This window comes from Gossypium hirsutum, chromosome A03 (assembly GCF_007990345.1).
Source record: "Gossypium hirsutum isolate 1008001.06 chromosome A03, Gossypium_hirsutum_v2.1, whole genome shotgun sequence".
NCBI classification, from domain to species: domain Eukaryota; kingdom Viridiplantae; phylum Streptophyta; class Magnoliopsida; order Malvales; family Malvaceae; genus Gossypium; species Gossypium hirsutum.
The window spans coordinates 108010534-108024329 of record NC_053426.1 but is presented as its reverse complement, the minus strand read 5'-3'; the positions used below and the strand labels follow the sequence as shown (position 1 = coordinate 108024329).

At 31.8% G+C, this 13796-nt stretch overlaps 2 protein-coding genes across 3 annotated transcripts; one reads left to right on the top strand and one right to left on the bottom strand.

Moving 5' to 3' along the window:
- The first annotated feature begins 321 nt into the window (after positions 1-321).
- On the top strand, positions 322-4136 carry LOC121221064 (phytochrome-associated serine/threonine-protein phosphatase). The gene is made up of 10 exons (XM_041101481.1): positions 322-633; positions 1107-1253; positions 1369-1436; positions 1933-1990; positions 2387-2497; positions 2580-2630; positions 3050-3193; positions 3269-3364; positions 3451-3522; positions 3686-4136. The coding sequence occupies exons 1-10, from the start codon at positions 553-555 to the stop codon at positions 3767-3769; spliced, it is 912 nt and encodes a 303-aa protein (XP_040957415.1). The 5' UTR covers positions 322-552; the 3' UTR covers positions 3770-4136.
- Positions 4137-4166: 30 nt separating this feature from the next.
- On the bottom strand, positions 4167-9753 carry LOC107886922 (uncharacterized). Of its 2 annotated transcripts, none has more exons than XM_041101476.1 (12): positions 9206-9753; positions 8303-8577; positions 8153-8227; positions 7738-7796; positions 7517-7652; positions 6606-6702; positions 6415-6481; positions 5687-5785; positions 5395-5484; positions 4966-5114; positions 4686-4784; positions 4167-4395 (listed from the first exon to the last, which is right to left on the bottom strand). In XM_041101476.1, exons 2-12 carry the CDS (start codon positions 8550-8552, stop codon positions 4269-4271), a joined length of 1248 nt encoding a protein of 415 aa, XP_040957410.1. In that variant the 5' UTR covers positions 8553-8577; positions 9206-9753; the 3' UTR covers positions 4167-4268. The 2 variants fall into 2 exon arrangements, with proteins under 2 accessions (XP_040957410.1, XP_040957400.1); XM_041101466.1 differs by having other exon boundaries at positions 4167-4404; positions 9206-9702.
- Between the last annotated feature and the right edge of the window lie 4043 nt (positions 9754-13796).

The window sequence follows — 13796 nt, the reverse complement described above, 5'->3', positions numbered from 1 at the left end:
ACAGATTTTTTAGTTAAGGTTTAGGTTTAAAAATTTTAATTAATTAAATTTTTTAATTAAAAATCTATTTTCATCCTAAGAAATCTAAGTTGGCATCTAAAATCTAGTTGGACTGCCACGTAGGATTACCGTTAGAGAGATAACGGAACTTAACGGTAGAGTTATCACTTCGTAACAAAATAGTAACATAAGTGACTAAAACGTAACATTTCAAACATAAGTAACTAAAATATAACCTGAAGTAAATAAAAGTGACTATTTTTATAGATTAGCCTAAACTAAATTAGTCCATTAATGGTAGGAGGAGGTTATATAGAATTTGACCAATAAAAAAATAAGCAAATAGGTAAGCTAAGTAAAAAAAAAAAAAAGAGAGCTATAATAGAAAATTTCGATCTTCTCGTAGTCTCCCCCTCTGCTTAAAAACCCTAGATACAGGGAGAAAAAGCGAGAATTTTCATATTTATTCAGATTCTTTTTCCCCTTTTTTTCTTACAAAACTAAGAGAAAAAAGAAAAGGGATTCAAGTTCCGAAGACGAGAAAACAAATCGATGGATTTGGATCAATGGATATCGAAGGTTAAAGAAGGCCAGCATCTTTTGGAAGACGAGCTTCAGCTACTTTGCGAATATGTAATTTCCTTTTCTATCTCTTTTTTTTTTTAGCAACTTCAGGTTGTTGATTGGTAAAAAACTAGGGTTTGCGTTGTTTCGTGATTCGTAATTTGGGATGAATTCGAAAACGGTTGCTTGATTTGTTAAAAGATGAAGCCAACCATTTAGAAATGAATCAGTAATTGTAGCAGAATGTCAAGTTTATGTCTGCACCTGAAACTCTCACGCAGCAGCTATCATCTGTTAGCATTGCTTTTAAAGAACTTCACATAACTGAGTTATTGTTAACAAAAATATAGCTTCTGATCCGGTTGTTTCATTTGCTCGACAAGTCATATGCATAAATTTTACTGGTATATTAGTCAATAGATTTCAGTTTCTATGTTATTCATTTTAATGGTCTAATTTGGTCATTGCTGTATGTCAACTTGCAGTTTTATTTCCTATGAAGGTTTATTTGTTTATATAATCTATGATGTAAAACGTTGTAGGTAAAAGAAATCCTCATCGAGGAGTCGAATGTGCAACCTGTCAACAGTCCAGTAACCGTCTGTGGTGATATCCATGGCCAGTTCCATGATCTAATGAAGCTTTTTCAGACAGGAGGTCATGTACCGGATACAAATTACATTTTTATGGTATAGTTTATATCTTCTGAAGGGAAACTTTTGTGCAAATTCTATGTGATCTCTATGTCTGTTATGGTATTGATTTCAACTAATGGGTGCTAAACCTTAGTATTCCCTTGGACAGGGAGATTTTGTTGATCGAGGTTATAATAGTCTTGAAGTTTTCACTATTCTTTTGCTTCTCAAGGCAAGGTATACCCTCTGGATACATGCTTAAGCATCTCTTTAACTTTCCTTTGGGTTTTTCTACTGATTTTCGTCTACTGATTTTCAACCATGTACTTGGGTGCAATATTTCTCTGCTTTTGACTTGTATCCAATCATTGTTAATCAGCAACCATTGTAAACAATTGTAGTTTAGTTTATAGGAAGAATAACAAATGCTCATTCTTATTTATTTTGCAATTACCAATTTATTCCTACTTGTAAAAGGATCTGTTTGATGCTATCGTGGTATTTTTTGCTGCAAGATAGCACGATATGTTAAATGCATTATCATAGTTGTATTTGGAAGAATCAAGGTGCAGATATCACGAATTGCCCTCTGCTATTGCTCTATGCATTTGATAAAGGAGATTAAATTTCCAGTTCTATTGTTGGCCTGTTAGGCTATCAATGCTATTTCTTTTATAAATAAGAGGTGGCATTACTTTCTGTCTCTGTTTTTTTTTTCTTCTCTGAATCATAGGTATCCTGCTAATATCACGCTCTTACGGGGAAATCATGAAAGCAGACAACTAACTCAGGTGTGCTTTTGAATTACATCAGAATGGAATATGCTTGTAAAGACCTTATAGAATGTATGCATGTTCTGTTATGTGTGTTACAAGTGTCTTGCGCTTCTTTTTCCTTTTTTGTTGCATTATGTTTCTTCAAGGCTGTTTCTTGTCTTGCATAAAGCTTTGTTACAGTTCTATGATTACTTTTTCTTTTTTATTTTGAGGAAAAAGGGGATTCGATGCCTTTTAGTTTGAGAATGACATTCTGAATCTGAGGGTCAGAGCCATTAGAAATTCTAGATGCCAATACCAGATCAGTTTGATTTTAAGGGTTGTTGAGCAGTGCTCAAAAGTTCTAATTTTTAGAAAATGGTTCCAAATACCAAGGATTGACATTTAAGGTGTGCACAACATTTTTACTAGGTTTACGGCTTCTATGATGAGTGCCAGAGAAAGTATGGAAATGCTAATGCATGGCGGTATTGTACAGATGTTTTCGACTATCTTACACTTTCAGCAATTATAGATGGGACTGTAAGCACTCTTCCTACAAAGCATCTATTTCTAGTCACCTTATTCTCTCCTCTTTATTAATTCTGTATATTATGTTTTGCAGGTACTTTGTGTACATGGTGGCCTTTCTCCTGACATTCGAACAGTCGATCAGGTATTTTCCATTTTTTGCTCCAGTTTTGATGAGCTGGCTTGTTTATTTGCAGTAATATCTAGAAGTTCATGCTTAATTGATCAGCTTTTGTCGATGTTGCAGTGTTTGATTTTATTGACTTTGTAACCATCTAGTCCTTGGATTGATATCATCTCTGTTTGGTTCAGTGAATAATCATCCACTCCAACGTCTATTAAGTAAAAACTAGTTATGTTTACTCAGTTGCATTTTATTTGGTTTTAAAGCTGAAGAGATAATTGTCTTTAATCAGTAACCATCTATTTCACATGGGTGATATTTTCTTTAAACAAGTGCTACTCCCAGGGACTTCTCAACTACAAGTGTAGTGGTTGCTTGTTCATTTCGTTATAAGGTGCTGAATGTTGATGCACTTTTATATTTTTCTGCTTTTATGCCAGATAAGGGTAATTGACCGGAACTGTGAAATCCCTCATGAAGGCCCATTCTGCGATCTCATGTGGAGTGATCCTGAAGATATTGAAACATGGGCAGTCAGTCCACGTGGAGCAGGTTGGCTATTTGGGTCCAGGGTCACATCTGAGGTAAATGATCTCATCTCAGTCTATAGTAATACTATCATGCTGAAATAATAATTTTCAACTTATCATTTGTTGCAGTTCAACCACATAAACAAGCTTGATCTTGTTTGTCGAGCTCACCAACTTGTGCAAGAAGGTCTTAAGTATATGTTTCAAGATAAAGGCCTAGTAACAGTGAGACTCTACACTTTCTGCTTTCATCTTTTTGTCTTAACTGTATTAAGAGCTTAACAGAAGTTACTGATTATCGATTTTTACAGGTGTGGTCTGCTCCGAATTATTGTTACCGTTGTGGGAATGTAGCTTCTATATTGAGCTTCAATGAGAACATGGTCAGAATTTTTTTTCCCTGTACCTTCCTTTCTCTTTAAGTTGTCTGCCTTAAAAAGCGCCCTTTAATTAGGATTGTGGATTGCTTCTAGCTATTATTTTTCCAAAATGCTCTCTTCCTCAAACACATGCCACACATGGTTCTTACGGCTTTTCAATTTTCAGGAGAGAGAAGTAAAGTTCTTCACCGAAACAGAAGAGAATAACCAGATGCGAGGGCCGAGGACTGGAGTTCCTTACTTCTTGTAATCCAAATGAGTTGCATACTGCAGTGCCTGTAAAATTATCCAAGCATTGGTTGTTTGAAAGAGGCGTGAACAAGGAAGGCTCGATACTGTGCTAGGCTGCTAGCAGCTGGACCTGTCCTGAAAATTTTGTCTGCTTCATCCAAGCTGCTTCTGGATGTTAATGGATCATGTCATGTCGAGTCTTGTCTCAAGGTTGCTGTATTAGTATATGCATTTTCCTTGGACGTCTTTCATTCTTCATACGCTCATTAAGTATGTGCTACTTGATGTTAGTTGATGTCTCTTTTATATTCCTGGTTGTATTTGTTCCATTATATGTATACTGCTTCATCTAGTTCTAAAATTTTATAATTGTTTTTGCCATTTTATCAATCGAGTTAATCCCTTGTGGATGAATATTGGAAGACATTCAACAGCTTTGATTTATTCCAAATGGTGTTTTACATTCGTAATATATTATAATCATTTGATACACATCTGACATTCTGGCCCTTGAGGCTTCACTTGGTAGGAACCACGTTTTGAGCATGTAAATCATTCCAGGAGGGATCTGTCGAAGGAAGCTGATACTCATCAGGTTTTAGGGACAACACAAAGTCAGGCAATGCTGGAGCTACATGCTTAATCCTGCAACCACTAACACATCACAAAAATAAGTTCACTTTCTCATTTAACCATGTCAAAGGTTAGAAAATGGGGTCAATTAGAAATATAAAGTGACAGAAAAAAATCATCTCCAGCATTATCTTCAAATTTGTAATAGTTAATTTCTACACAATTGAAAACGGAATGAAACTGAACCATTGCTTTAAAAGGTGACATGCGATTTGAATTTCAGCATCTATAAAACCTTTTTGGCTCGATCCCGTCTGTATATAAATAATAATAATAAAAACAAGAAGAAAATGTGGACTTACATTTCATGTTTTTGTGAATCCCAGTTGATTGTTTTGCTTGATATATCTTTTGGAATCCTCTCAGCAAGATACTTGCTGGCTCCCCAGGGAGGTGGATTACTGGAACAAAAACAAGCTCTGTCATCTCATCTATCAACTAAGTAAAATCTGGGGCACGATAAATCAATAAACCTAGTCCCCAAACCAATGTCAACCGTGAAATCTGGGTATTTGCAGCAACACTAATATGCTACACTAAAGATCCATTTAGGTAAACACAGAGAGGTCAGAAGTCAACTACCGTGACGAAGGGAGTGTCACATGGAAAGAATCGCAGGCCATTTTGCTTTCTTTGAGATACTCTTCTGCTGCTTGCAGAGCAGCTGCAGCTATGCCAGCAGATGTGTTCCCTTCTTCGAGGATTAATCCGTGAAGATAGTATGCAATAGCCTGGAATATAAAAAGATGTGCAATGCTCATATGCGTAGAACTCTAGCACCAATAGGACCATATCGCAAGCCATTTTCTATCTATATATGTTTAGTGAAACAAGTTTCTAAAGCACTGAAATTCAGTAAAGGACTAGCTATTATTGAGAGCTTTTTTATCTCCATAAGTGATGAACTACTAGCTCCTTTAAGAGATGCTTGCATTTTCAAATCCCCAACACATGAACCATTGTTTCTCTAATTTTGCTGCGAAAGAAGCAGTGAGTTATGGAGATTTATACCTTAGCTTCAATGTGCTTCCACTGAATGAAAAGCTTGTGCTTTTCTCCCCATCCATTTGCTACTGGAAGTTCCTTTATGTATTCCTCAGCCTGCATTTTATAATGTATATATCAGAAAATTGTCAATTACAAATGAAATATATCTATATACAAAGAGAAATCAAATGAAACAAATGACAATATCTTCAATTGCAGACAAATGAAAGACAGCAAAATGAGAATAAGGCAATAAAAAAAATCATGAGCCAATATGAGTGTTATAAAAGATCAAAACAAGGAACAATAAATTTACCTGATGCCAGTATTTAACCATCTCACATGCTAGCCTCCTTTTCACGGCCAGAGTGGCCTTAATGCTATCAATTGCCATTCCCAGTTGAATCTCAACACCCTGTAAATAGTTGGATATTAAAGGCATGCATAAGGCAGGAAATTGAAAGAAAAAGAATGGAACAAATGCATGCAATGGGAACAATTAATTTGACCAATAAAATTTAAGTTACTGAAATAAGCCAGCAAGAAGAAGCTATTAAACATTTTTAAGTTGTATATTGATCATCCTTAAGTATAAAATTATCTCTTGGTCAAAATACCTGCTAAAGTCCTCTAAGAAATCGTTTTTACTTTTTCACAATAAGGTTTAAGATTCTTTGACATGATTATTATTTATTAGCTTCTAGTTCTACACAGATTTCACGGCATATGAACCTATTGCGAATCAATTTTCCAAATTATCATCTAAACCATTGCTTGGTTGAATTATCATCCAAGTTACATGTTGTTTTCCAATTTGTTTAATATTTTAGGCCAAATTTTTTTAATCAGAAACATGAAATTTGAGTTGTACCATTATAGCACACATCACATTACTGCAAAATTTGCCATCACTTAGATATAAGCTCACCAGTGTCCATTGTTAGATCGAAAGAGGAAAATACCCTTTGCCTAAATGAATAGATTTTTTTTAGGTTCCTAACCAAAAACACTGAAAATCAGCCTCACCAATTATGAAAAGATTACCTGGCCTAATGCTTGCAAACAAAGGGCTTTAAGCACTCCCTCTGACAGATCTAGTGGCAAATCACTCCTGTAAAAAACAACAGTTTTGGCCATTGCTTAGTCCTTTAAGTGAATTATGATGCATAAGGAAAAGGAAATAGGTATTAGAATGTTCATTTCAGGAATATTAGGCAGATATCTTTTGAGCAAACCTAAGTTCCAAGGGCAATTGAGGGAGAACTTTCTGCACAGCGAAGTCCAGATATCCAGCTGCCTTTAAGAAAATGTCGATGGATGCTCGTTTGCAATCTGAGAGAGATGAAGCAAATGGTCAGATTAGTAGACAAGGTCTCACATTAAGTGCAAGGAGAAGAATGAAAAGAAATATCTAACATATAGTCCCTGCATGACACCTTATGATTATCAACTTAGAAAAAAGAGATTGACGTTTACCATTTCCCGAGGTACCAATGACCCAAGGATCAGTTGGCATTTCCCCTCAAAGTAAGAGGGATCTTCAAGTGAATAAGAGATGGGGAAGGCCACCCCTGGTTGTGGCACCTAATTAATTATCCAAAATCAAGAGAACATTGCAAAGAGGGAAAAGAAACTAAAGTTTTCTAAATATAACTCAACATAAAGACTAGAATTTATGTAAGTTCCGGGATTTTGTACGGTGGTCTTGTGCATTCAAGGGGTGGATTCATTCACGATATTCTTACAGGCCTTACAGAAGCCAGTCTAAGACTAAGAAAGCTTACTTGTGTCAACATTACAAGATGTATTGAAGCAACCTTGCTTGTTGATGCTAGTAAATTACAGCATGGACTATAGCATAACTAAATGCAACCACTAAATTCTTGGTAAACCCTCGCATGGCATCTGTTCATATTTATAAATTATATAGAAGGGATTCATACTATATGCCTTTTTGCATACATTAGGCACTCTGAAATGCTGAAGTTTATTGAGTAACCAAGACACATATTATTTTAGTTGGCACTTGGCACTTGTATGCAAAATAACACTGAAAAAAATATGTTCTGCAGCAACGAGTAATGAAAGTGCACAGAACAACTCTGGCACAGCAGCAGATGCATAGAAAAGAACCAACTGCCCTCACCTTCCAATGCTGTAGACTGATAACCACTGGTAAATTTGTTTGGAAGAAGCAATAAATTGGCCTGTGATAACAATAGAACTGCCATCAAGTGCAACACTGATAGTACCTCATACCAAGAATCCGACATGGTAGTTTCCTGCATGATAGAAAACTCTTTGAAAAGACAAACGTAGCGAATGAAGGGATGCAGAATATTACGATTTGTATCTCATTTAATTCACCTCCACATCATCTTCCTGATTTATCCAACAGAACCGCAAGTTATGTTTTAGCCAGTTACCTGTATGTGGTCAAAAGGATAAACTTACTTCTGAAACAGAGAGCACGACAATAGATGTACTTAGATAGTGATTTTACAGGCATAAAGAAGAAAAATCTCCAGTAAACTGAACATAAAACAATAGTTTGAAATTTTGGTTTGGTAGACTTTGATTTCATATTGAACAATAATGTATGTATATCACTTGAAAATTCGTTGAAAATGGAGTACAAGTTAAGCCACAAGAGTTGGGATCTTTTATAAGACAAGAATGATTGAATATCTATTTTCTTCCTTCACATTGACACAAGCATTCTCAACATTTTTAACATTATATCATAGTTTATGGCATGTATATAGTTTACTGATGTAGATACCATTTTCAACTAGCCCCAACAAGACCGGCAGATAATCCTCGAGAGCCTGCTGCAAATCAGTCAACGTTGAACCTCCTGCATTGTAAGTTCGATTTTTAAGTAAACAGGAACATCAAACAATTACCAGAGACAATCTCAGAGTCATCAAACCGTGTTGTGTGGCTGTTCTCCTCGGTTTAGTAGTCATAGGTGCTTCTTGACCTGCCATGACCTCTATACGTGTTCTCAATGCCGATAGACGTTCAACCAAGCTCTTGGATAGTCCATCACCGAGTGGCTGTGCGAAATCAAGGGGCCTAGGAATTCTCAGTCCAGGAACAAAAACTACAACTTCACCAATATTTCTCGGCCTTCTTCGAGCTCCTCCTGCAACCTCTGGCGTCGATAACAGGCACCCCATTTCCTTCCAATTTAGTTCCTCTCAACTATTGAAACATTCATATTACATAGAGAATCAGAATAGGTAAACCAAGTGGAATATTTTCAAACACCTTTCATACTACATGAGAATGGAAATGGAATTATTAGCTGACTATGGAGTTTGACTGACCAACCATGAATCTGTTTATAAAATTAGCCAAAAAACTAAGAACCGAAATTTGGATTCTTTTCCACTGCACAAAGATCCATAACAGTGAGAATTTGAAACAAAAGACACTGATTCACGTGAAAAAGTTTTGCAGATTGGAAAAACAAAAAGCACATCCTAACTAAACCAAATTCATAGAATCAATAAAGAAAATTATATCATATATATAAAAATAAAAATATTAAATAACAAGTTGCTTATAAACCAACTGGGTAGGCAACAAACAAGGAACCATTTTAGAGGTTTCTAAGAAGAATCCAAATATCAAATACAAACAATGCATAGAAACAATTAAAACCCCCCACAGCCCCCACCTCCCCAGGGAAAAAAAACCTTTTTTTTCTGGTTTTCCTTAACTTCACAATCATTATTTTCTTTCTTACTAGAAAACAAAAAGAAATTATTTTTGAAGCACCATTAATGAAAAAGAACCAAAAAGAAAAGAAAAAAAAGGTTCAGCATACCTGACAAGTTCTTCTCTCATGCAATAGTTTGAAAACATCTAATCAGAATCTCCATTATATATGTATATACACCTCAGCTGTTTGAAGCAACTAGAAAGACAAGTGAAACAAGAAACTAAAAACAGTTAAAAAGGGAACATAAAAAAGCTGTCTTTTGATAGTTTCAGTTGTGTTCTGGGTTGGGTTTTCTGGGCAGAAAGGTGTTCTTTTTCTGGGTTGAGTTGATGTAGATGATGGATTTCTAACATCAAAAGCATGCTTGCTTTGCTTTCTGGCAAACTTTGGTGAAAATGGGTAATTATTTTTTTAACACTTTTTTTTCATTATATATATATTGCTACACAATTGGGATTGCACCAAAGTTGCAAACATCCAATTCCTTCTACGTCAGAAAAAAATTTGACACTGAAAAAAAAAAGTGAAAACGTAATGAAAAAGTTAAGAGCCTATAAAAAGCAAAATCTTTTTATACAGTATATATATAATCACATGATTCATCCACAAATTTAGGCTACTGACAAATATTTCTTGCTTTAAAACTGAATTTCGTAACAACAGCGCCTGTGTAACTTGCAATCTTATGATTCTGAACAAAGATCCGTTAACACGTCATTATAACATATTTACTACATACCATAATTTTAATTATTAGTGCTACTCCATTATATCTTTAATAAATATGAGATATTAAACCTAAACAAATTTCTGTTTTATAATAATTGATCGAGATTTAACTTGATTGATATAGATATTATTGTAAATACAGAAAGGTGTGAATTTAAATTGAAGTTAATAACATAAATTGCAGTAAATTTTTTTTGGAGGGACCTTACTCTTTTAATTCTAAATTATTTGAATTTAACCCATGACAACTCATGTACCCAAAAAAGTATACATCCTTTTCTTTATAAAGACTAAAGTATATCACACTTTACTATACTTCAGTGTAAACTTTTATGATTGTATTTTAATTTCTAATTTTCAATTTGTCGAAATTTACATAAATTTTCTAAGTAATATAGAAGTAAAATTCAATTAAATTGAATAATAAAATGAAGGGTTTGAATAAAAATTTTATATTAAAATTAATATTTTGATTGTAAAAATTAAAATAGAAATTTAACAATTTATATGTTTAAAGTTTAAATTTTAATCTAGTATTATTTTATTAAAAAATGAAAAGATAAAAATATCCTTACATTAATATTTATTTCTTTATAAAGATAAGAGTTTTTTTAATAATTTTTAACTGAATTAATGTAAAATTAATTTGTGATACTAATTCAATTAAATAGATTAATATAAATAAAGCAATAGATACACAACCAAAATATATTCCAAATACTACCACATACTCTCTCTTCTTCTTCTTCTTTTTTTCAATTTTTTAATTACACGTGTCTTATATAAAAATTAAAAATTTATCGACAATGTATTAAATAAAATTTTTACAAAAAATTTAATGGGTAAAAATAACGTGTAGGTCATCAAATTATATTTTATTCCCTCAATTCAAAAAATAGACAATTTAGTCAATATATGTTAAATTGTTAAAAATTAATGTGACTAACAAAATAATCAAACAATAATATGACATGCTATGCCATGCATTCCTTATACTGATGTACAAAAATCAAATTTTAATAATTGAAATAAATAAAATTTATAAAAAAATGTTCATTTATTTAACATATAATGATTATTTTATCATTTTTTTAATTTAAAATTTTAGAAACCAACGATAATAACAATAAATTAAGGAGCGAAGGAAACAAAGATTTAGAAAAGTGACATTTCTTTTATTTCTTTTTTTAGCTACTTTGATTGGAAAACAAACGTGGAAAAAGAGATGGCATTGATATAAAATTTAATGTGGAAGGCTTTTTATAAGTGATAAAGAATGGCAAATTGTGGCCTATTTTTATAGGTTTGGTAATTTGGGTTAGTTTGGATGGGTAGTTTAACTGTAAAAATAATGATGATGGTGAGATTAGATACTAAGATAAAAAACAAGTTAAATGCATCGCACACACTCAATCACTCATCCAAACTCATCCTTCTTTTTAATTTGCATCAAATTTCAACTATTTTAAACTCGCAAAATAAATACCCAATTTCTTTGTGGCTAAAGAAACATCCCATCCACACTAGTCACTATAAGTATTCACACATTTCAAGTTATCTGTTTTCTTCATAATTATTATTCATTTTTGTCTTGCCATAAATGCAAATATAATCCCCACCTCTTTATAGCAATTTGGAATTTTTAAAATTTTAGGATAAATTTAGATTGACGGTGCATTTAATCGTGGTTATTGTAAAAATAACAGTGATGATGAAATTAGATATTGAATAATAATATAACGTGAAACAAATAGTAAACTAAACACACTATATCGTACCCAATCACCCATCTAAACTCCTCTTAATTATCTACTTTTTTTTATTATTCACCATGTTTTGTAGTATATTCACCATGTTTTGTAGTATTACCTTTCAAAATTCTCTCAATTCTACTTCTTCTTTTATTATTAAAGGTTTTGGTTGATTAATATGTATAAGTATAGGTGCATTTAAAAGTCCTTAACATATATTTTTAGTATAGGCTACTAACCATGATTAAAGATTAAGGATGGTAAAATTCAAATCATTCCATAAATTTTAAATTATTTTAGTTTCAATAAAATATTTATTGCATCATAAAATAAATTTAAAATTCTTCTAATTTGCTAATAAAACTTTGGTATTGTTGGTAAATATTGAGATTTCAAATTCATTTGGACTAAATCAATATATAAATGACTAAAACATAATATTTTAAATATAAGTGACTAAAATGTAATATTAAATAAATAAAAATGACTATTTTTACAATTTACCCAATAATAAATTTAACAGGCCTGTATCCTAAAAATTTCGAGGTATCAAAATTCAAATTTCATCCTACTTTGATTTAATTTAAATTTATTATTTTAATGTATTACATATTCAATTTACTTGCGATTTTAATTATAATTATGGATATATTTATAATGCTTTTACGAACTCAAACGGAAGACGCAAAAACTCCATGGGATTATGATTTTTCAAACATATTTAAAATTATAAAAAATAGTAAAAATATTTGTATGCATTACACGTGTATGAAGATTTTTATTTTGGAGAAAGATGGGGAAATTATATAATATGAAGAAAGATTGTTGTGAGAATGTTCACCAGTATTGCACATGGAACCTGACATAACCTATAAAGATATTATTGATGGTAAAAGCGGCCACCGCCCAAAATTTTCCAATCATGCATCCACGTCCTTTTAATTTAATTTAATAATGATATTAAACACCATATACTTAAATAATATTAATAAATATATACATTATAATATTATTATATATCAATGTTCACAGCTCGAATCTCAGGTAGGGTTTGAGTTGTGGGTTTCGGGTCACCCACCTATAACTCGAATAAGTCCCACTAGACGATTGAATGCAAGGTGGACTCACACGAAGTAAGAGAAAACTGCGGTCTCAATTCACGTATGCTTAAAGAGTTCGCAAAAACAAGACCACGTGATCTGACAGGCAACCTAGAGTGAAATACGTATTTAACATGCCTAAAGTCCACTCAATATTTCAGTCTTAAAAATAATAGAGTCGAATAATAATATATATAAATACTCGAATATTAATAAATACGATAAAATTAGAGCGGTTTAAATTAAAATCTCCTTTTTTAAATCAAACCAAAGTCATAGTGCCAATTACTAATATGCTTCCATTTGGCGTTTCAAAATCTATTAAAGGTCTATGATTTTGATGCTGTCTTATCAAACACCGATTTTGGAAGCAGTCTTGTCAAAAGACAGAAAATATTAGCTACTCTCCATTAAATTTCATAATTTAATTTCCTTATATTATAGATTTTTAAGTTAATTATGTAAATCGGTTTTTACGGAATTGTGATTAAAATTTTTATCATATAGTTAAAATTTTATTATTTTATTCTCATTTGTATTTTTTTATGAAAAAATTAATGGTTAATTTTAATAAATAGTTATTTAGATTATTTTTAAAAAATAATTTTGTAAATTTTTATCAATTTTATATTTCTGATTAAATTAGTATCATAAAACACGATTTGGAAAATAATTAAAACACTCAATATTAATACTATTATTTTAGTATTTTGCTGAGTTAGTGTCACCATTAATGATTGCACTAATTTAATTATGAAATTACAAAAATATTTATTCTTTTAATTTATAATTAATATTATTATAATGTCACTTTTGTCTTTTTATATGTTTATATCGTTGTTAAATAAAAAATTAAAAAATAAGAAATCCGATGATCGAGTACATGTTCAATAATGTTAAAATACAAATTCATCATCCAACAAATTTTAAAAAAAATTAAACGTAAAATATTTTTTTACTCGTATCGAGATTGTGACAACATCTAATTTAAAATAAGTAATGTTATTAAAAAGGTACATTAGTCTTCTTATACTTTTAATTAAAAAATAAAAAAACTTACTTCTTAAGATTTGGACCTATAATATCAACGTTTTTTAAATCGGATCGATGGTTGAA

What these genes read in the sequence shown, in the direction of transcription:
- LOC121221064 (XM_041101481.1), top strand. Translation starts at nt 553, where the DNA reads ATGGATTTGGATCAATGGATATCGAAGGTTAAAGAAGGCCAGCATCTT. An exon ending in ATACAAATTACATTTTTATG is followed by an intron (nt 1,254 to 1,368) that starts GTATAGTTTATA and finishes TCCCTTGGACAG; the next exon opens with GGAGATTTTGTTGATCGAGG. An exon ending in ACATTCGAACAGTCGATCAG is followed by an intron (nt 2,631 to 3,049) that starts GTATTTTCCATT and finishes CTTTTATGCCAG; the next exon opens with ATAAGGGTAATTGACCGGAA.
- LOC107886922 (XM_041101466.1), bottom strand. Translation starts at nt 8,552, where the DNA reads ATGGGGTGCCTGTTATCGACGCCAGAGGTTGCAGGAGGAGCTCGAAGA. An exon ending in CAATTGCCCTTGGAACTTAG is followed by an intron (nt 6,482 to 6,605) that starts GTTTGCTCAAAA and finishes TGTTTTTTACAG; the next exon opens with GAGTGATTTGCCACTAGATC. An exon ending in TGGTTAAATACTGGCATCAG is followed by an intron (nt 5,485 to 5,686) that starts GTAAATTTATTG and finishes TATAAAATGCAG; the next exon opens with GCTGAGGAATACATAAAGGA.